The following is a 24210-nucleotide window of genomic DNA, read 5'->3' on the forward strand; positions in this document are numbered from 1 at the left end:
AAAATACCGTGAAATTATTCTACCTTATAAATATCTGTGCCCTTGAAGGCTTTTTTCTAATAAAGTCTAAATGCTCGGCAGACAACACCGAAAGGTTACTTTCGAGGACGATATCCCTTCATAATATTATCGCTCTCGTTCGCGCGTTAAGTCAAAGCGGAAGATAGGATTAATGTCTTGAGTACACCATGGACGCGCTTAATTATCTTCCGGGTATTGACGCTGTTCACACTGGCATTGACACTGCGGGCGACAAATTACATTCTCCGCCAGTCGCTAGCTTCAGCCTATCTTCTTAATTTTTTTCTTTTTCAGCTAGTTTTCTTGTAGGCTGCAATAACGTCAAATTGTCGCCTCTAAGAAAACATTAAAACACCTGGAAGTTAACGGTGCTTTTCTTTCCCTATCTATTATAACTTTGGAAATTGGATACCCTGTGGGTTGTAGAATGACCCCTTCCTCCCCCACCCCCCCTCTCTCTCCCCCCCCTCTCTCTCTCTCTCTCTCTCTCCCCCCCCTTCTCTCTCTCCCTCTCTCTCTCCCTCTCCCTCTCTATCTCTCTCTCTCTCTCCCCCTTTTTGTGTGTGGGGAACTGGAGTGGTTTCTCTCCCTTATCTCCCCCCTCCCGCTCTCTCTCTCTCTCTCTCTCTCTCTCTCTCCCTCTCTCTCTCCCTCTCTCTTTTCCGGCCTGTCCATGTCTCTGTCCCTTGACACAGGAAAGCTCCTCCTCAATCGCATTATTCGCATGTGACCTTTTCTTTCCTCATAAGCACATTACTTCGCATACATGCACGAGGTGAAGGACGGAGAACATTAATTAATAAAGTATACCTGAATGCGAACCCACCTCTACGGGATTCTGAACACGATGAAAGTTAAATTGGAATAAATTGTGTCGTTTTGTAAGCATGGTTTAATAGAGGTCATGAGAAACAGTCGCGTCGGGGGATTGGAGGGAGGGGGGGGGGGGCATGTCGTCACTTGTTATTCAAACTCATTCAAATTCAAATGTAAATCTACCCTGCAAGAGAGGTCTTGTATTGATTGGTATTCTTAATACACAGGTTCACTGTAATACAAATGGGAATTTATATTCACTATGCGTCTATGCGAATGACTGTTCAAATGTACTGAAAACTTTATCTTTATCGACAGCTTGCCGGTCTGATACAGGTGGTGGGTAAAGCACGTTCAATTATTGGGGTAGGGAGCACTAACATTTTTTTCCGCCCCTCGAAAATTAAAAAATCGCACCCCCCCCCCCCCCTCGGGCACCAGGAGGGGGCCCAAATAAAGGTAACATTTTACCCCCCCCCCCTGGATCCGCCATTGCATACGGAGAACCATGCAGCGACTGTGCGGAGAGGCGAAGAAGTAAAGCAACCGAAGTGTTATATTTGGCGTCACTTAACACTGGATGGTGGTCGAAATTTTGATAACAAGGTTACCAGTTTGTCATCCCATTTTGCGTTGAAGTTATTTTGTTTTCGTCTTCTCATTAAATTTGTTTTTCTTCTTATCTTTCAGTTGGTTGCCACGGATCGAGAGGGGATATCCACGGGGCGCTTCCGAGTCGAAGATGGTGAGAGGGATGAGGTAAATTAAAACCATTTTTTCTTCTTCAAAGTCTCTTTATGTTCTTACTTTGTCATTTTCCATTTTAAGAAGAGACGTAAATTTTGGTTTGATTGTATCATAATTATTTTCTAACTGCTTCCCCCTCCCTCTTTCTCTCTTTCTTGCTAAACTTCCCTTCATTTTTCCCCTCCCTCCCTCCCCTTCTCTCTCCCTCTCTCTTTCTTACTTTCTCTCTCTCTCTCTCTTTCTCTCTCACTCTTTCTCTCTCTCTCTCTCTCTTCTGTTTTTCTTTCACTTTTAACCTCTGTCTCTTTTCCTTTCTTTATATATTTCTCCTTTTTTTCTCTCTATCTCTCTCCGTCGTATGTATCTATCTGTGTCTCTCCAATGTCTTTCGTATCTGTCTCTCTGTCTCTCTCTCTCTCTCTCTCTCTCTCTCTCTCTCTATCTCTCTCTCTCTCTCTCTCTCTCCCTCTCCCTCTCCCTCTCCCTCTCTCTATCTGTTCCTGTCTTTATCTCTCTTCCTCTCTTACCATTCTCTCAATCCATCTCTGTCCATTTCCACACAGTGTATCAATTCATTCACTCCTTCCTTTCGTGAAAACATTTCTCTGTTTCGCGGAAGCTAGATCTTTTCCTTCCGTTGTTGTCATTCTTGTAATCAAGATTAAAGATGACATTCATTTTGGAGCCCCACCAATCTATCATTCCTTGTAGTATGTGCCCCTAATTCTTCCTTGATACAGTTCGTAGCATCCGTGGAATCCAATACTATCAGTCTGTAGCCACACCCACCCCCCCCCCCCAATTTCCTTTGCCTCCCTCCCAGCTTCAGTCACTTACCTCCAAGTATATGCTTTCTTCCCTCTTTTCCATTAATACCTTTATTTTCTTCCTTTTCATCAGCTTATTCTTCTGCCCCCTCTTCTTCTTCTATTTTTTTTTTCGTTCTCCTTATTTTTCTTATTCTTCAAATTCCTCTTCTTCAAATTCCTCTTCTTCTCCTTTTTCTTCTTCTTTTTTTATATTATTATTATTAACATTGATAATAGTAGTGGTATAATTATTTTCAATTTTTTCATTATTTGTATGATTAATATTATTTTTATTATTATCATTATTATTACTATCATTATTATAACTTTTATTGCTATTATTTATTCGGCAAAAAAATCCAGAAAACAATGGTGAATAAAAAACAAAAGTAGAATTTGAAAAGATTCGCATGCATGCCAGGGAAATTTAAACAATTTAACAAGTAACTATAACACGATGAGCTTCTTCTTTTCTGGCAAATAATAGTGAGTTACAACAAAATACAGATTTTGTTTTTCTTCTATAAATTACTTAACTTATATGAAATGGGATTGTTTAAAAGATGGAATAAAATACTGATAACTTTGAAATTAAGTTACCATGACTACGATCCGATATACTAGTTCTTTGTTAGCCAAACTTGTAGTTTTCTCCTCAAGCTTTCCTTACCTCTCTATTTCACTTTATAATGTAACTACCCCTTCCGGATATAGTCATATAGTACTGCATATGTCATTACAAATGGGGAAATTGCCGAGAAAATAATACGCCATGAGCATCTCCCGCACCGTCTCACAAATAGCCTTGAAATTTGCATTCAAGTAAAGCTGTTAAAAATGATAAATGTTTAATATCGAAATGTCATGTCATTTCACGCCAATGTTTCCGGTACGATTTAATTTCTTCTCGTCTTGCCATGACAACCTTGAGAATTGATGCGATCCGAAGTGAGAGAGAGGAGAAAAAGATGAAAAGAGGGATAGAGTAATACAACAAAATAATATAAATGGAACCAAAATACAGAAAAACCAGTAAAAAAAAAAAGAAGAAAAGAGCAGATTATTAAGACACGTGCCTTCAAGATAATCAGAAAAATAAGTTCAACTATTTTCTTATTGGTCAATCGCATCAAGTCCAGGTCTTGACAACATCCGGTTAATGGTCAACAGTGGATTGTTTTTACTACATGTATATCATTGCATCTCGGGGGGGGGGGGGCGTTGTCTTAATTGTATAGTCATGTTTCATGAATGCAACGCCTTTCTAGAACATGTTCCATAATCCGATGATGAAACTATTAGTTCGGTGACGTAGGCCAGCTTCGAGGAAGCGTCATTTTGATTGCGTCGTTATCTACGGTAATCGAACATAAATCATGTAAGCACTCAGTGCATGCGCCAATAATGAAATCCTAGGTTTGATATTGTTCATTTTTGCATTTAATTTTCGTATTTCTCTCGCGTGGTGCGTCAAGGAGCAAGAAAGTCAGTGACTCAGTCCTACGTCATTGTAAAGACTGACGCTTCGTGTGCATCAAGCATTAGGTCTTAACGCACTGAGTGCCGTCAATGTGCGTTTGATGCGTCAATTTGCCTTCGTCAAGTTCATGAATAAATCATAGTGTTAGAGAGATGAACACACTAAGTCAGAAAGTGAAATTTGACCTTTGACATGCCATGCGAGAGTGACAGCTTTAATACATAAACGTCAGAAAAATGTACAGTTTACTGAATAACTAATGGCGCATGCGCTAATTTCCTATATAGGCTTTATTAGCGTATTCAACGTGAACAAGATGGCGCCTGACTGTTTCTTGGTACGACCGCATAGGACTAAGTTGGTTTGTAATTTGGAAATGTGCGATCGATCCTACAAACTTGTGATCAATCGTAACTTTCGTTAAGCGCGGGCTTATAGACTATAGGTGTATGTATGCATAGCCCCTACTTTGTGCTCTGCGTTTCACGTTGTTCATGAAGTGAAAAATTCGATATTATCGTGCCCTAAATCTAACATAACCCGATTGGCGGAGAATGTTTAGTGCAGAAACAAGATATCAGCAAGTGATAGCCAGAGACCTGGCCACTGGCATATGACAAAAGATCAATAAAATGTAATCAGGTTAAACATTCTGTCATAGCATAACCCAGAAAGGGTTTCTTATTTATACAGTCTACCAATCGAGTACCTGGACCCGTGCCTTGGAGCTTATTCTTCCTAGTGTTACAAATAATTGTGACCCTAATGTGAGCAAGTGACTCATCTGTTTTCCTGTACGTATTCTACTTCCATAAATGTAGAATACCTTCATCAGTAACGAATGCTAACTGCTCATCGCGTTATGTGTTTCATGTCTTTTGAGATAATGCTATCATGACTTCCGAAAACATATCTTTGGCGTTTTCTTCCAGAATAGACATTCACAGATCAGAAGTCCACGTTAATATATATTTCTGGACACTTAACGCTATTTCTTCATACTACAGAAAAGCTTTTCGATAAAATGTCTTCAAGCTTTGTGACATACAAATAAATTTCCAATGAATAAAGTCCATTAATTTTGAAGCGGTGAATCTGCGTCATTTAGCGATGATCGTCAACACAATGAAACCTTTCAAATGTTGTCTAAGCAAAAAGGCATGTTCTTAACACTGGACACTTATTCGTCAATGAACTTTAATCGAAAACTGAGATGAAAATTAATTAAACTTTACATTAAACACACTTCGAAATGATCGACAAGATCATAATTATCTACACTTCACTAGCTTGGAAATGATTTTTTTTCTTCTGAAATGTCATTTTCAATGTACGTTTCTCCTGCACATAAAATCATTAGAGATCTCCTGTTTTTCCATATAAAATCTATACAACTGTGAACTCGTCTTTATGGGGTTTGCGTAGATAAGACATAACGCAGATCTGCAATTTGACCAATAAGTGCCCTTTTCATCTAGGTACAAAATCCACGTTTTTGTCATAAATAAGAAATTCCAAATTTTGAAAACGAAATACCTTTAATATTCCCATTGGATTCGCGATCTTAGTAGAATGAAATACGTTTTTACCTTAGTTCTTGTATATAGCTTGAATTTATTTTGTAAACAACCGCAATTTGTTTTGTGCGCTCATTGACATGCATTTGAAGCTAAAAAGCGTGAGAACAGATCGAGATAAAGAATGAAAATCTTATTCGTGCTGGCCGTTGCAAGAAGAAGGAGTAGAAGAAGAAGGACAAGAAGACTTATGAAATGGAAGAGGGAAAATATAATTTGAAATTAGCCGTTGTGCTTTTCTAGGAAATAGTAAGAAAAGTAATATCGAAACTATGTGAAGAGCGGAAGAAATATTGACCGGTGAAATTAGATGCGAATAAGGAGAAAAGCAAACGCTGCATTAATAACATGATTTATACAATACTCTAATTGTTGGTGAGAGGGCATGTGTTTAACGGTAATTATTTATATCTACGTTTAAAAGTGAACACCTTTTGAGGGTAGCAGAAAGAGATTGCCATAGTTTGTTACCTGACAAAATTATGGACCTTTTGGTAGGTGCAGTTCGTATAGAGGGCATAAGGTAATGGTTTTAAATTTATTTTGAGAACCTTTAAAAAGAACACTTACAAGTAACATCCTGCTTCGACGTTCCTGCACGTAGTGGCGTACGTGGAGCGGACACTGGGGTGGGCGTGTGCAAGGAAGAAAAAGAGGGAAAAGAGAGAAGACAAGGGACGCCTGGAGCATCGCCCACATCGTCTCAACAGTAGCCTTGTAAATTTGCATTCATGTAAAGCCGATGCCCCCCTCTCCTCTCCCAACCCATCATTCCAATACCCCTTAATGGGTGGAGTCACACTACGTCGAAGCTTCCTGATGTACCACTTTAAAGCCCGAAGTATGATGGCGAAATTTCACTTAAATTGTATCATAATGTAAAAGAGGATGCCATTCAAGACACACTTCTGGAAATAGTTTCCCCCAAAATGTATGTGAAGACAAATATTGATAAAAGAATACATAATTTGGGTTTTCTGTTGAACGCACAAAATCTAATTTTTCATTTTTTCATCAATATCCGACTTCAAGCACAATTGTTTTGGAAATTCTTGCAGAAATGTGTCTTAAACGACATTTTCACATTATGATGTGATTTAATTAAAATGTTGTAATCAAATTCTGGGGGCTCCTGAAATGTTAAAGGGTCTTTAAACAAAGAGTGGCTCACATAATATTGTCTACATTTACTTACTAGTTTACATTCCTGTATGTCCCCATTGTCACAGACAAAATCTTATTCTCTACAAATTAAAAAAAATAAAAGTAATGCGTCCCCTAAAACCAATGCGCGTTCGACGCTGTTCATATTAGCGAAGGGCAAGTCTTAGATCTATTTGTTTCTTATCAAATAGACATACGACAAACTAAAGCAACCTCGTCTCACCCTTTATATATATTTGGCGGCAAACAGAGTTGTTTTCTCTCCCTTAATGTGTATTTATGCAGCCTCCTCTCACGGGATAGGAAGGACCCTTATATCTATCGACCACGTTCTCCTTTCGAACAGTATTTTGGTTGTCAGTCTTTCCCCTCGGTTTCGGCACTCTTTTTTTTTGTTTCGACTAACTTCATCAGCTGATCAGAGTAGTCTGATGTTGCCGTAATTGTAGTCGTAGTAGTTGTTATCTTTTTTACATCCTTCTTTTCTTCAGGGTCTGTTCCATTCCTTCTTACCATACTAGATGTTGAAACTTTGTTTAATAAGTAATAATCTTTTACTAGCTGGATTTAAAAAAAGGGAGGGGGAAGCGGCGTAGAGAAAAAGAAAGAAAAAAAAGTAAAGAAAAATGTTAAGAGAAGGAGAGAGGGAAAGGAAAATGAGAGAGAGAGAGAGAGAGAGAGAGAGAGAGAGAGAGAGAGGAAATCGAAATTATAGAAAAATCGGTACCCTGGGTAACAGGTCGGCAACGTATTGGATGGGATGGAAACTCCACCCCACCGCAAGCTATGCGTAATGTGTCTATAAATGCGTCCTACTTTATTATTTATCATTTAATAAAAGGATGGGGATATTATGAAGTATGAAAAAAGAGTAGAACTAAATTAGGTTTAGGGATACGAATACATTGGGGTGTAGTCCAGGTTTGAAGTAACGAGAATGACTGGGAAGGGGCGGATTATCACCAGATCGCGTGATGCATAACTATTTTGTTTAATATTTCGTTGGCAAAGTAATTTTGCATTTTATCAAAATGTCTCTCTTTGTAATTTCAGATCTCGACGATGGCAACCGGAAGTGACGTTCACCTCGAGAACCCAGAATACCACACACGGTGGTATTTCAAGTACTTTCTTGGAAAAAGTAAGTTTTAAACTGTAGCATTAAAAGCTAATTAACATGGTGGTATTTTCTGGATTCAACGATTCAAAGTTCAACTATAGTAATAATGAAAAAACTCTCGAAAAAGTTGCAAAGTAATGTTAAGAACCGAATTGCTAATCATTATTATTTCGGCAGAAGGTGTTGATGCGCTGAGAAAGAAACAAAGAAATTAAATATCAGGACCCCATCTTAAGAGTTAAGATTGATCTATATCAATTGTAAGTCCTCCATTCAATCGCAGTTTTTCAGTCTCTTATTTCTTATGTACAGAGTTGCAATTAATATCAATCGCAAATAAGTTGCGATTGATTATTAACTCTTTATAAGACGGGGCCAGGTCTCAAAAGCTTTATTTAAATATAAGAATAGCTACAAATTTTGTTTAAAATTTTATTTCATCCGCTATGCTTGGGGGTTGTTATTTGTTTCTCATTAAAAAAAAAATCTTCATTTTTTTCTATCCTCATGATAATGTTTGTCCCTACTCATCATTTAGATAGTAAGGAGAGACAGTGTATAAGTTTTTGTTACCAGATCCAAAAATATATTTGAATAGCAAGGCGCTAGAAAGTATCGAGTGTTTCCTTTTACAGTAACCATGACAACAATTCCGGTGTAAAAAGAGATAGTCTTAACAAATAATAAATAACAAATCAGGACGCTCACAGCTGCTTTCTGAGGTGTATTTCAAGAGTGGAGGAAGCTATATGTATTGTTGTTTCCTTACGTGATGATAAAATATCAAGAATGCAACTTTATGTAGCTCCTTTGTATGGTTTTTCTTTCCTGAAGTTCTAACAAAGATTAATCGTTAAAATGAGAATCTTATGTGAAATTGATTATATGCAGTTGTTTCTATTTTGGTTTGGAAAGAGCTTACAAGAAACCTTACTAAATATATAAATACCCTAACGCCGCTTTAGTTAGTTTATAGAAAATATCTTTCTAAATTTGGGAATGTCCATGTATAATGACTTTTCTCCGAGTGGACTTTTGACCTTTGATATTATCAGCGCCATTTCCTCAAAAATGTGATTTTCTGACTAGATTCTTCGATTTTAATGCTGTGTTTTATATGTCCTGTAATATATCAACGAAAGTATGATGAAAATATATGAATCTCCATAGTAACTATTCTTGACCCCGTCTTATGAGATAAGGGACTGCAAACTTGCGATTGATTCGGATAAATCGCAATCTCTCTCTCTCTCTCTCTGAGAATTTCCTTTTGGTTGATTATCAACTTTTCGATCCTTGTCCTCAAATCGCAAAATGTTATGATTTTTTCAAAATACAGTTCGTATCTTCTTGTTTGTCCTTTTCTTTTTCTTTTTTTTGTTGTTCTTATTTGTTTCGTATTGTCAACAAACACATTGCACCCCCTCTCTCCCCCCCCCTTCCTCCCCCCCTCTCTCTCTCTCTCTCTCTCTCTATCTCTATATCTTCCTCTCTCTCTATTTTAAGTGTCATGACGTACGTGTATGTAGTAAATTGTTGTGAGCCTTATTTTTAACACTCGGGTCTTTGTTTATCTCCATAGTTCATCAAAACTACGTAGGAGCAGATGTGGAAAAGAATATCTTCTTCCTCTCCGTAGTTCTTACAGACGCTAACAATCACAATGTGCCCCAATACAGAGCGATCTTGTGGAGAAAAACGGTAAGCAAAAATAATTACGAAATTTCGCAATTCCAGAAATTGCAAACATCACAGGAACAGGGATTTTATTGTGTTTTTTTTATTCGTGATAATGTTTGTTTAAGTCGTGATATAAATCGATATTCGTGAATTTTAATTTCCTATAGATTGCTAAGTATGTGGAACGTGTACTAAAGAGTAGAAAGAGAAGAAAGAAGTAGATGAAGAAAAAATAAGAAGAGGAGAAGAAAAAGAAGAAGAGGAGGAGGAGGAGGAGAAGAAGATAAAATTCAACATGATTATTATCCAACTCCGTCCATAAGTTAAATTGAAAACTAAAAACAATTAGTTTGGGGATGGCCTGTAGACAAAGTCTAAGTTAAGATATAAATTTAGTACTGTTTTGAGAGATTGAACGGATGTGAAAAGCGAATTAAAAACATATTCAGACAAGAAGCCTGTCATAACAGCAATTACGAAGATTGAAATCGGTTCCTGACGAGCAAAAGGAAGTCTCAGAAGTGGCTCCTGAGATTTCAGAAAGCGATACTTGAAATGTATTTTCTGCAAGCATCACCCAAAACAAACATGCTGCGATACCCAAAACCTGGAAACCCCAGCTTAGCTCATCAGTAAATCATGTTGTTTAGTGTTTCTTCGGCTTTCGAGACAAATCAGAAATATATTGAAATGGATAGTTGTTTTCAAAGAGTTTGCTACAAATACAAATCTTCTTACTTACGATTTCAATCATTTTAAGATTTTAATCTCTGAATCAGACCTGATCCAGAAGAGGTGCAAGAAGCCCACACTATAATGGAGGTGGTGGGGAGGGGCGCAACTCCTATGCACGTATAAGGTTTTTCGCCCATCCTCTGGTTTCCTCTGATCGCACACCTACTTAGTAGACCTGCTTTCATCAGCTCGAGTTTGCCAAACTAGACCGAGCTCAAATTGGTCTGGTGAGGACGCAATTTCGAGCTTCGGTAAAATATACAGAGTCTGAAAATGGCGGGTTATTTGGCAAACTTGAACTTGAATCTGCAAATATTCAGAATTGAATGATATGTACTGTTAAACTAAGAAAACAACAATAACATGAACATTCAGCAGTAACCAGAAGAAAAGACAAAAAACAATCTCTATCTCTGAGGTTTCCTTTTTGCGTTTAAAACGGACTTTTATGAAATTGTTGCAAGACCACTCTTGATAGAATTTCTAAGTTATCGGGATGAAGTGTGTTTTAAAAAGCTGCTGATGGGCTGCAGAAATCTAGCAAAGGCAGCCTTTGGCGCATACTTTCCTGAGAAAGTAAACAACCTGAGACATCTGCATTCTTTAACCTTCTCAGGCTTATGACTGTAATCGAATCATAAACCGCTGTAAATCCCATAATGCCTGGGATTCGCTGATCCCCGTTTTCTGCCTAATGAAGACGTCTCGAATATCACTGCGAGGTGTTGGGGGACAGCGATTAATCTCGAGAGGCATGTTCAGGTTATTGTGTTCTTGATACTTTCTTCGAATCAAAAAGCAAACACGGTCCTGGGGTAGCTGGTTTCACAGGAATACACAAAAATAAGAGAAAGGGGTTTTAAATGTTTCAGACATTTACAACTAATAAAGAAGATTTGTCGTGGTCTAGTGGATACGTCACCGGACTGTGGATCAAATGGTTCGCTCTTTGAGTTTGAGTCCTGCCGCGGCATTAAAGTTTTTTGGTAAGACATTAATCTACATTTACCACACTCGAACCAGGTGAGGTAAATGGGCACCTAGAAGGAATTAATTCCTTGAAATGCTAGAGCACCACAATGGCAGCCATGCTAAACCCGGGATAATAATTGTGGAGCGCCAGGAGCGTCAAGTCTGTCAGATATGAGCGCTATACAAGAACACACATTTATTATTATTTCTTGTTTTAAAATCATCATGACTTGTATTATTATTATTGTTATTCATGTTGTTATGGTGTTCCTCAAGGTTCAGTTTTAGGACCGATATTGTTCTTACTTTATAAAAGAGTGTTAAAAGTTTATAACGTAAGTAATGAATGATAAGGCACATATAATTCCTTTGCAACTTCATGACCGAATCGCCAATTCGTCTTCATAAGATTACCCTAAATCTTCATCTCTTTAAAAAAGATTCATAACTCTCAAGACGAAGTTGTCCAATTTCTTAGAAACTCTCATTAAAGGTACTATGTCCCATTTGCAGGCCAAAAAATGAAAAAGTTATTAAATTCCAATTGCATTTGAAAGATAATACTAATTTAGAACTTCCCTAAAAAGGTGGGGCTTGAAAATGTCTTCAAGTGGGAAAATAACGACTATTAGTTGTCAAATCGACTTTAGGGCTATAGAGCCCAAAGTAATAGTCTTGATTTTCAGACAATTGTACCGAATGGTCATACGTTTTATGCCGCGCAAAGATTCAATCAGTTTAATCTCGGCCATTACAAGAAGTGGGTTATTGATGTAGACAAATGCTCATGTACCCTTTACAACTCTTTTCATGTATGTTATTACCAATGAAGAAAAAAAGCCAGTCAGTCACTCAATAGTGTCTGACAGTGAAGTCTAGCAAGTAAATGGGTTTCGTTGCATAATTGGAATATGAGGACACTGCTAACGTTTAAATTTCACAGATAGGACAAACATGACATATTCATAATTCCTGCAAAATTCTACAGAATTTGAGGTTGGCTGCAAAAGGGACATAGTACCTTTAACGAAGTTGTCCAATTTCTTAGAAACTCTCATTAATTAACCGGTTTCTCCTCATTCTACTTTTATTTCTTTTACTGGGAGACATTCCCAACCATTTAACGGAAGTTCCTACCCTACTTACTCCAGCATACGATTTAGAATATTTTATATCTGCCCCGAGTTCTCCTTTAAAAATGTAGCAAAAGAACAACGTTGCAAAGACGCCTTGCACCTTGTGTTTATCCCATAGTCCACAGCGGATTATCTTTTAGTTTATTCATTATGATTTAAATCGTCCGTCAGAAAATTGATCACCAAACCATCTTGTCGTGTGTTTGTCACGTACGCATGTTCACGTTTTTATAGATGGGGCTTCATAAACTTTCATCTCCACAAAATGATGAATGATTAAAGAGGCCATTGCGAGCGTAGTTTTCGTTCGTTTAAAATGGAACCAGCAATAAGCACTCAATTATTGATGGTCCTTCTATATTTGTTAGATTGTTTGTTTCCTTTTTAAAAATCAAGTATTCATGTCGGTACTAGTGTACAACATCCATACTAATAAGATGTAAATTCAAATCAAAAATTCATGTAACTTTATATATTGAAATTCCCTGCACGATCAGCAAATGCAAAATGGATTGTGGTGAATTTCCTGCCCGGATAGCAGAAGAAGTTGTATAGGTTTAAATCCCTCCTGGCTCGAAGATGTTTTTATGACTTGTCCTCTATTCATGTGAAGATCGTGCGGTTTGGGTACTGTATACGGTTTGGGCACTGTCCATTGTAGGAACAAATTATAGATATACAGAAGGAAAGGCCATTTTGTTTCATTTTTGTCCAGGTTAAATTGTCATGGAAATCGTTTACTCGCATGTGAGAAACTGCATATTATGTTCACGGTACACAATGTCATTGTGTCAACATTGAACGAGTGACACATGAATTATTGTTTTGCATAAAGGTCGCCAGCTATACTGAATACAAGAAGAAAAAAAATAATTGAATTGATTTTCGTCTCGTTCCTTTAATCTGTATAATTTGCTTCTCGAAATCCTACTTTACAAACGAACTTAATAATATATCCATTGTTTTGTACACATTCAAAATGCTGATAAATTATTCAAAACCTTAGTTTGACTAAGTAACACCTCCACGCCGACTCCAACGATTCGATATTCGACAAGATATATTCTGCCATTCTGGATGATGTTATTGTCAGTTTCGTGTCAGTCTCATAGATGAGTTACCGGGGTATTAGCCGTCTGATTTGTACAGTTATCTGTTTATTTCATTTTTCTCATGTTTCTCCCGTTTCATATTTCTTCCACAGGGAACACAAAAGATCTGTATACCGTACAACTCGGCTAAGTCGATGTCAGTGAAAAGAATACTTGGGTAAGTAGTCGTGTAATAAATCCCTTCGTCGATCTCATACAAATAAAAATCATTCTGCCAATAAATAGGTACCCCTGAATAGAGTTCATGAAATACATCTCCTCGTGGCATTTTCGCTTTTACAGACGATATTACTTTAACCTAGGTTTAACCTAGTTCTTACATAAATTCAATTTTTATAGAAAATTCGCTCCTGAAAACAAGATTCTTCCAGATAAATTTGAGTACTGGTCATGCGATTGTATTTATTTGGAAAGGAATTATTTGGAAGTCCTTGGTTAAAGGTTGATTATAGGGTTCGTCACAATTGATGTATTGAATTATATTTTAAATGACCAAAATGAAAGGACATTGACTCCGTGTTGGAGAAAAATCACTTGTATTGCACACAAAAATCAGTATGGTACTTTACATATAAACTCTTTACATATAAACGCTCACACGCACACTGTCATATGGCATGAACGTTTGCCCCAAACTTTTCAGCTATTTTTCTTAACTTATGTCGATCTATGTGAGGAACAACCGAACTTCATTACTTACATTTGAAAAGAATGAAAAAGCTCATTTAAATTAAGTGTCATCTCTACCAGAGCTCAATTTTCTCTTTAAGTCGCTATTTTTTGTCACGATCTTTCCTCGATGGAACGTTGGAAAATCGGGGAAGTACAAAATATATTGCTATTATGCTGTGATCATAATGTCAGAATGTTATTGGAATTAGTTTGATATTCAAGGAGACGCAGCTCATTTGTGATGAGCGCTTCGAAAAAACGTGCTGAGATCAAGGGTCCTGTTGCTAGGCAACCAACTTGTTGTGGAAAAGATGCAGAAAGAGATGATGAAAGGGATGATGAAAGAGATCACGCATGAGATGAACTGCACGAGCATAGCATGAACATGTCCAGAACATTAGGAAGAAGAGATATGAATATTATTTTATATATGGCCGTGACTGTCATCTTTGATGCTCCAAAAGCAAACACCTGTGAATATAAATTTTGGTATATGACAGGCTGAAAATATTTAAGTTCCCTTCTAAGGACATTATGGCACATACAAATGGTTGAACAGCCAACTCGAGTAGATAGGAAGGTGGCCACAAGGAGGTGGGTCGCCATAAATGTGTCTACCAAAGAGAAAATATTTTTAAAATCCCATAGAGAAATCAAAATAGAAGCTACATGCCACACCCACCTTCCCCTTCTCCCCTCACTGGTTCAACACGGCAACACATTTGTTTTTAAATACTCATCTTCGCTAGGCGCTTTTCGGTGATGCTTAAACTATATCAAATTGCATTCCCTAACTTGTGCTCGTGCATTTCAGCAAACTTACTAGCTAAATAATGGAAGCTTTCAACTCATACAAATGGCGACAATAGCATAAGGGTAATAAAAAAAAAAAAAAAAAATAAAAGTATTGGCTTTAAATGTTCGTAAAACAATAAAAATGATGGCATTACCTGTTCTTGGAACAATGATAAACATGGCAACATAATGTTCATAAAATGATAAAATGCCGGTAGTGCCGTCGCATCAGTGTTAAAAAAAAAATCGTTCCGATTTGTTTTCCTTTTTTTTGGCACTCTTGTCATGACATTGCATGCTCTAAGGCCTCTCCGATCATGATCATTATCATCCTGACCCATGACATATCTTTTAACGCATCCTCTTCTCAAAAATCATGATATTTGTTAATTATTCACATGCTAATCATATTTTTGCATTGTCCTCTGAAAACCTTTAACATTTGCAAGCGAAAAGCACTGACGTAGATTTTTCTTTAACAACCACAGCTGCAGTGTCTATAAATGGCTATAATGAATCTTGAAGTTTGGTGTAGGTTTGACTTCACTCCGTAGTATTTTCTAAAATCGTGATATTTTTCACTGCAATTTATATATTATGCATTTTCCTCTGGAAACCTTGAATATTTGCAGGCGAAAAGAACTGACGCACATTTTCGTCAAATAATCACGGCTGCAGTGTCTTTATTAGAAACTAAAAAATCAGTTCTGTGTAGGTTGATTTTTCAACAAAAAAACTTAAAATTTGCAAACGTTAATCAATTTAGATAGATTGCTCTCTGCCTATAATCATGTTTATATTAACGCGAAGATTCCCTTGGCGCATTACATTCTAATATCACTAAGAAGCTCTGCTAATGATAATGGAAGACTATTGGCAAAGTTAAAATGAATCTCTTGAGGTGTAAATGAAATTAGAGTACTATTTTATATGCAATGAATTCATCTCGAATGCATGTCAAATTAATGATGGAAAAGGTCGTGATGCAGAAATCTGACAATCGAACCCAAGGGACAAAACGTATAACTATTTACCTTAAATTGAGATGCATTTATGAGAAAGATTTATGTAGATATATGTATAAATACATTGAAAGCAATCACAGTTAGTATAATGGCTCCTAAGGGTTCAATGAAAGCATGAGATGTTTACCGTTTAGATGCCACTTAAGAATAATTTGATTATTAATATGCAAATCTTCACGTTGGATATTATTTATCTTCCTCTTTAACTTGATGATGGGTGCCTATAACGGTCCATAGATTTAAATGTTGTTTGCGACGAAGATGAATTATCCCTGGTATTACTGATGATGATAAATGGCTTGTATTTTTCGAAAGATTTAAAGATGTACACCCACGTACCTTCTTCCGTAAGCTATCATTCGTATATTAAGATGATAGTCGACAAACGATGATCCATGATCGTCTCTTAAGTGTCATTAAATCTTAGCACATCAATTTAAAAGTATTTTTGTTATATCGAATTATGTCACAACGAATTGATTGATATACATGCATTTATAATAGCTGATATAGACGCTCATATTATATATATATATATAGTAAATCATAAATAGTAAATCATTTAATGTTATGTTTGTGCTTTTAATACGCAGCCGATTCAACATCAAATCAGAGAAGTCACCGAAGGAAATCTATACACCAGACATTCAAAAGGTAACTTTTCTCTTTCATACAGTTCTCTTTTCTGCTCATTCACATAATTTCTTCAACGTCATTTCACATAACAATATAAAAATGTCCCGCATTCGTTTTAATAACTAACGAGTAGGCTCCCAAAACCAGATTGGATCCAAAAGCCAGATCAAAGAGACCCAAAAGCATCGGTCTGGAGGACGTTCTTACGACTAGTCAGAGGGTCCAGGAGACAGAGGGTGTCTCTCCATTAGTCTAGTGGTTCATGAGACCGAAACATTCGGTCTCAAGGGCCTCTGGGTGAGGGAGGGGAGGGGGGGGGGGGGTGTTTCACAAAGATCCTAAGTTGAACTTATCTCTAAAAATGATCATGGCCCGACTGGAGATGGACTTAACAATTATAGAAAGCCGCTAGCATCTTTGAAAATATTTTGTAAAAGAAGCTTTAAAAGGCAAAAAATGCAGTTTCAAGTCATTCATATTTTCTATTATGAAAGAGATTTCATGTGCTTAAATGTGGAATTTATGAAAAGTTATAAAAAGTCTAAAATACTTGACTTTTTGCTTTTGAATATATTTCATTTCAACGCTACAAATAGCTATCCATAATGTTAATTTAACTCCAAGTCCAACTTGGAGTTAAATTAGACTGTGAAACACCCCTGGTTTCATAAAACTACGGTACACTGTAATGTGGCAAAGACATTACTATCTTACAACAAAGAATAATAATATCATCTATTCGCCATTTTATCAAGTATTTTTACGGCGATGTTCTTTTGTTACTCATTTTGTGTCTCACAGGAGCTACTGCTGTTGGAAGAGCAAGAGGGGTCAGTGAACTTCAAGTTCGGTGTTCTCTATGCTAAGAACGGTCAGAAATCAGATGACGAAATGTTCAGCAATGGTAGGCCATTCATTACGCTATAGAAACCGCAGTTTTACTTTTTACTGCTTGATTTTTCTCTATATATCTTCTCTTCTCTTTCGTTTTCTTTCTTTTCCTCTTTCTCTCTCTCTCTCTCTTTCTCTTTCTCTCTTTCTTTTTTCCTCTCTTTCCCTCTCTCTCTTCTCTCTCTCTCTCTCTCTCTCTCCCCTTTCCCTCTCTTGCTCTTCTCTCTCTTCCTCTCTCTCTTCTAAATATATATGATATAGACGTGAAGAAGAAATAATTGTTTCATTATTTAATCTCTGCTTGTCTATTTTTCGTCAACCGCCGCAGGACTATTTTTGTATATACATACAGATAATGATTTAAAAAGTTGAAACAAAAATCATTAAGCGTTCAGTTCTTCACTTTTACCGGTTTCGTCATGTGCGTGTGTGCGTGTGTAATCTTCTTGTGTCCACTCCCTCTCTTATCTTCCTCTGTAAAGGTACCCCTACAATTAGCCATTTGTAAAGGTGTGTACGTGTAACTGGTAACTTAGTTTAGTATCTCATATCTAGATGTAATTTTCCTTGCAGCCATGAGTTGTCCCTCTGTTTACTAAACTGTTGGATAATCTATAGAGTATTCTTCCTTTGGGATCTACACTACGTTTCTGTATTTTAAATACCTCAGTAAACTGGTCTTTTTGGCCCGTGGCGTTGCCTAAGCCAATCATAATTATGTGCATGAATAATCGAATGATACTTGATCGATTTTTGATCACACCTTGTCCCTCCCTTGCAGAGCATGGATCAGAGGCCTTCCGGAAGTTGGTTTCTCTCTTGGGCGAGACCATTACACTCAAGGGGTGGGACAAGTTCAACGGCGGTCTCGACGTCAAAAGTAAGAAACTGTTATAGTCTAACATTTTTTATGTAAACAAGTTCAGTTTCGTGGTGCAGCTCGATTAAACACGATTTGCAATCCCGGCGTGAATTGCACTTAGATTGTTTCTTAGGCGAGTTTATTGCTCGGGACTGTTTTTTTTTTTTGGGGGGGGGGGGCGAGACCATAAAAAGGGGTATGACAAGTGTAGTGGCAAACTAGTTGCATGTACGTCAAGAATGTTCTCATATTCAGAAAGTGTTCTTTGTTATCCCGATGAACAAATATTATCAATCCCATCATGAACAGCAGTTGGTATGTTTCTTGGGCGAGCTTATTCCTCGGGACTAGTTTAGTTGTTTTTTTCTTGGGTGAGACCATTTCAGTTGATTTCTTTCTTTGGCGAAACCGTTTTAAGCAAGGGATGGTACAAGTTCAAGAGCGGTGCCGACTTAGAAAATGAGCACTAATACTATTTCGAGTCGTTAACGCTGTCATTATGAGGATCGGACGATACTAGATGCTTTACCGTTTCACCTTATACCCAGGACCAGTTTTTAATGATCTCAACTTTTATGAAAAGTTGTTTGTTGAGTAAGGGTTGAATGTCGCTATACTGTATTTAAAATATAAGCTATAAATATTACTTCTACAAAGAGGTATTGCAGTCTAAATACTCTCTCAGTAAACAAGAATTCGTATTGTTGAGTATATAACGTACCGTACACAACTGCGTAGAAAAGGGCGCGCGCGGAACCCAAGTTAAGGCCGGCTTCCGCAACCAACATGGCCAGCTTCTCACCACAGCTTGGTGCCCAATATGGAAACCAAGTTGTATACCGATATTGAATCGGCATCTTTTTATGTCACCACCCCTTCCATTCGTGATTGAGATTTGTTTGTAATTGGCGACTAGAAAACGACGCCAGAGGCATACAGGTTCATGCATCTTAATCTCGTGTATAAAAGCATACTTCGAAGCGGTGAAAAATTGATCGGCTAATGGATGTTACCTAAGGAAATGCAGAGCATTGAGACTGAGGCAAATGTCAGATATAGGGTGAGGAGTAAAACCTCCTGACCGCTATCTACCGAATTTTGTTAAGGCTATAAAAAGTTCAAGTGATATATAAATCACAACATTTCCCCTTATGATCGGAGTAAAGAAAATCATTGATTGACCACGGAGGAATTCCAGGCTTCGTGATGTTGTGGATGTCGTAGATGTCGTAAACAGGTAGAGATTCATCCATTCCCAGTGCTTCTCTCGGTCGCTCTGCTATCTCTCTCTCTCTCTCTCTCTCTCTCTCTCTCTTCAATTAGTCTCAAATTATCTTCTTTTATTCGTCTGCGGTGCTCTCCCTTGTGGTACACCATCTTATCAATATTTTCTCAACTCGTGAAAGATCGATCCCCCTCCTTTCAAATCGCCTCATTGCCCATTACCCCTCCTCACCACCCTGTTAACCCATCGTTTCCTCCGCTTTGTCACCTTCTTATGCATTTCTCATCTCATCTCATCCCAGTCTTTCCCCGATCGCTATCACCCTTGTTCTCTCCACATATATATCTTACTTTCTTTCTCTTTCTCTTTCTCTCTCTTTCTTTCTGTATTTATTGATCCCTATCTTTCTATATCTAACTCCCCCCCATTTCTCCTCTCTCTCTCTCTCTCTCTCCCTCTCTCTTTCTTTCCCATACCATCTCCCCTTTTGCCTCCCCTCCTCATTATGCCTCTCCTCCCCTCTTTTGCTCACACCCCTCCACACCCCCTCTCTCTCTCTCTCTCTCTCTCTCTCTCTTTTCATTCACTTTTTCCCTCCAGGTCCTTGGTATCTTTCATTAATCACCCAATACGCCTTCGTACCTTGCCGGAAGACCCTCTATCTCTCTCTCTGTCTCTTTGTGGCGTCCCATTTCTCCGTCTCCATATCCCTCTTTTCATCTCTCCACTTTCTATCTCTCCATTAACATTTACCCTCAAATATACCCCGCTCAATAGTCCTACTTTGCTCTCGTTGTCTAGCTCCCACGCTCTCCTTCTCTTTCTTTTCCTTCCTCCTTTTTCTCCCATTCCACCTCCCTTTTTCTCTACTTTTCCATCTTCCTCTATTCCCCTCTCTCCGTCTCCATATCTCTCTTTTCATATCCTTATTTTCTTCCTCTCTCTACCTTTCCACATTCCATTTAGGCCTACTTATGGTCACCCACCTCCTCCCACATCTAAGTTTACACTTTCATCGTACACCGGTCATACTGTACCATGTATATTTTGTCAAAAGACACAATCAATCTCCCCCCCCCCCCTCTCTCTCTCTCTCTCTCCCTCTCTCTCTCTATATATATTTCAATCTATCTATCAATCTATCTCACCCTCTCTTTCCCCTTTCATTTCTTCTTTCCCTTCCTACTCCTGCCTCCTTGGTTACTTTCATAAATCGCTCGATACTCTGCCGGAAGACCCAATCGACTGGAATTCGGGACCATCGACTGCCATGTTTACTAGCATCGGTCATGACCGGATACTCCCGATCAATCTTGCTCTGTGCTATTATGCGTAAATAGAGCGGTGTAGAGTGGTGTCACATCGCTGCCCCCTTGGTGTTCAACGATCGTCTATTCCTCTATCTAGGCTGGTATTTCATGCCCTGGAAGCAGCGAAGCGGAATAGGGTTTTTTCAATTCTAAAAAAATAAATTTTCACGTTGGAATTCATTTTAATGGCATAAACTCAAATATAGACAAGAAATAAAGACAATTAAATATATAAAGGATCAGTACGTTGTGTCTCTTGGATGGAAAAAGGAAAGACAAAAACAAAATTTACAATGTTCATCGATCGAGGTGAAATGTATATCTCAATACCATACACATAGGCCTATACGCTTTCAGTGTGCGTGTGGAGATCGAATACGATCTCATCAATCATAACATTGATGAGCAGTTTGCCATCGGCCCATCCTGGTGTCTGCAGCAAACCCCAGATGGTTGTCTTTGGGAGAACTTGGTAATCATATTAGCTCCTCGCGGGGATGTAAAAGGATATATCTCCTAAAAAACACGAGCATACATGTATTTTATTTAAAAATAAATAAGGATTTTGCCATTTGATCTGCATGCCAGATGCCTAGGAAATTTGTCAACTCTAAAACGGTGAACAACCGTCAGCACTATTTATCGAATACAGGACTTTTTTGTTTCTTTCTCCTGCCCCAAAAAGGAATAACAAAGGGTAGGGGGAGGCGTAAGAGGACATTTTTTTTTTTTTTTGGTCTCGAAATTTGAAAATTTGACATTTTGCTCCGTTGGGGGGGAGGGGTAAGGTCACCTTTTTTAGGTCAGCCATGGGAATATTTTTATTTTTTTAATTATTATTATTAATCTTTTTTTTTTTAAATAAAAAAAAATTTTAAAAACCAAAGGGGGGGGGGGGGGTTGGGATTTTTTTTAGGGGGGGTTTATACACGTACAAATTCCAAAGGGGGGGGGGGTTAACCCCCAAAACACCCCCTGCGTACGCGCCTGTCTTCAGCATGTCTTCATGAAGTCAATGAGTGTTCTTTCAATTTTTGTTAATTTATTAGTGAATATATCTTTTATTTAATTTTCTCACCATTTTTTTAAATTTTACTATATTTTAATTTTTATTCATTTATATCATTGTTTATTTATTTATTCAGTAATTTTCTTTATTCATTCATTTATGTCATTGTTTATGTATTTTATTAAGTAATATTCTTTATTCATTCATTTATTTAACGATCTACTTATCTATTTACTCATTTTTCTATTCATGTATATATTCAATCAATAGCTTTTAAATAAATTTGTATTAACTATTCATTAATTTCTTCATTTCTTTCGTAATTCATTCATTTATTTACTGATGTATTTGATTGTTTCTTCCAGACAACACCACGGGTACAGAATCAATCTACACTATGTACGAGGGACATGAGGTTATGTTTCACGTATCTACCTCGCTGCCTTATTCCAAAGATAACAAACAACAGGTACATTAGTAATTACATTTGAATTGATTCTTCTTTCCATTGCTCTTCAAAGAATATCTTAAAACACACTTTTCCAATTCTTCTTAAAGATAAAGGTGAGTTCTGGTAATGCGATTGCATTGTGAAAGAAAATGTGTGGAATGGATCAGAAAAAGTTGATCATGTAGCATGTAAGTATTGGTGTGTACTGCAAGGTTCTGGAGTCATCAAAATCATAATAAATTTGTCCCAGTCTTGGTAAAGAAACAAGCACTGTACACATAAGGATGTATATGGGACAACACAAATGGTGTCGAGGGTACTAACCCTTGATTTCCTTATCTTTCTATGCTCATTTCTTAGCCAGTATACATTTTCTTCCAAAATTGCTCGGCACATGACATTTATTTGTAATCTTGAACATTCAGTGTAAGTTTCGTTAGATTCTGTGAGAATTCATTTTCTTTTTTTTACCAGAACTCAAGTTTATCTTTAATTTGTCCTTACACTAAGGGACTTGTATCTTCTGGAAAACCCGCTATATCAATCCAATAACTATCATCATTATCATTAGTAGTATCTATACCGGTCATATACAATGATGAACATAATCATAGCAAAATATGATTCGCATTCCAATTATGTATTACAAAAACATTTAAAAACATTTGGGTAATCACAAACCATTTTTTCCGGAAGTTCTTTTCTTTAAATTTTGTTCGTGTAATATATCTTTCCTTATCATAAGATGATTTAATTTGCCAGCATAATATTATTCTTCAAAAAATGGTATCTGGTGATAATCTTGCTGATTTCACCAAAAATCAATGGCAATTTCAATACCCAAATGTTTTGCCTGTAGAAATGTTAGACTCATGTATTATCTGATTCTAAAGTTTGGACGTTACAAAGGGTGATGCAAAGAGCTTTAGAAAATGCTCTATTTAATTTTTTAATTTTTTTCTTTTTCGATTGTGATCAAGTTTTGTCAATGCTACACCATTTCAATAAAGTTGTTTTCTCCTCATAACCCGTATTTTGCAGGTCGAGAGAAAACGACATGTTGGTAATGATATCGTAACTATTGTCTTCATGGATGCCGAAGACCCGGAAGATGAAGTCTTCTTCAAGCCTTCGATGATCAGGTCACACTTCACACGTATCCTTTGACCTATGACCCCACATTTGTATTTTTATCTTTTATTTTTATTGATATATTGATTGATGCATTTATGTATTGATCCATCTGTTAAATTATATTATTATTGTTTATTATTGTTTATCATTTTCTCATATTTTGCCTGTGTCAGAATATCGGGAAGAGATATATATATATATTATATATATATATATATATATATATATATATATATTTTAAGTTTATTGTTGTTGAGGATGGGCGACCACAGAAACAGGAGGCTCAGGTCTTAAAAGTATATTACAAACCTCCCAAACGAGGCTATCATATTTTCTACACCCCCCCCCCCTCCTTAGTATGCCCCCGAAATTGCCTTCTCCCTCTATTTCCGCCCCAGTTGAAGATGGTCTGGCTCTATACAAGTTTTCTGTTTGTGATATTGTTTACCAAAGTTTGTCTCTATGTCCTCAATCGTTACCCCCCTGTCAAGATATATATCAATCAGGGGATAACATTCCGTGCAGTATAATCCCTCAAAGTTCTAAAGAGCTGTAATCAGATAAAGAAAAACATGAAAAAATCGATCTTATTTACTGGGTGTAAGCCACACATATGTTTAAATAATTGAAATTTCTCCCAGGAAGCATAACATTTATAAAGAAAAACATGTTGTTTACAGAAAAATGGCCCCACGCTAATATCCTGCAAATAATCAAACAATTACTGAAGAAACCCAGAATAAAATAAATTTTTCATTTGGAATGAGTTTTCGGTTTTTGGATTAAGATCCGAATTGATTGGAAGTATTAGACTGTATAAACACAAAAACA

At 37.1% G+C, this 24210-nt stretch overlaps 1 protein-coding gene across 1 annotated transcript in view; it reads left to right on the forward strand.

The window, feature by feature from the left end:
* Nucleotides 1-1428: 1428 nt before the first annotated feature.
* Nucleotides 1429-24210, forward strand: part of LOC115929362 (GTPase-activating Rap/Ran-GAP domain-like protein 3) — a 29966-nt gene continuing 7184 nt past the window's right edge. The window contains exons 1-9 of the mRNA XM_030998225.1: nucleotides 1429-1596; nucleotides 7668-7755; nucleotides 9317-9435; nucleotides 13462-13526; nucleotides 16455-16515; nucleotides 17299-17401; nucleotides 18170-18268; nucleotides 22160-22263; nucleotides 23287-23401. Coding sequence (XP_030854085.1) covers nucleotides 7677-7755; nucleotides 9317-9435; nucleotides 13462-13526; nucleotides 16455-16515; nucleotides 17299-17401; nucleotides 18170-18268; nucleotides 22160-22263; nucleotides 23287-23401 — 745 coding nt within the window. The 5' untranslated portion in view covers nucleotides 1429-1596; nucleotides 7668-7676. The remainder of the gene's footprint in view (nucleotides 1597-7667; nucleotides 7756-9316; nucleotides 9436-13461; nucleotides 13527-16454; nucleotides 16516-17298; nucleotides 17402-18169; nucleotides 18269-22159; nucleotides 22264-23286; nucleotides 23402-24210) is intronic.

Source organism: Strongylocentrotus purpuratus, unplaced genomic scaffold (genome assembly GCF_000002235.5).
Source record: "Strongylocentrotus purpuratus isolate Spur 01 unplaced genomic scaffold, Spur_5.0 spur5_scaffold_4, whole genome shotgun sequence".
Lineage (NCBI taxonomy): Eukaryota > Metazoa > Echinodermata > Echinoidea > Camarodonta > Strongylocentrotidae > Strongylocentrotus > Strongylocentrotus purpuratus.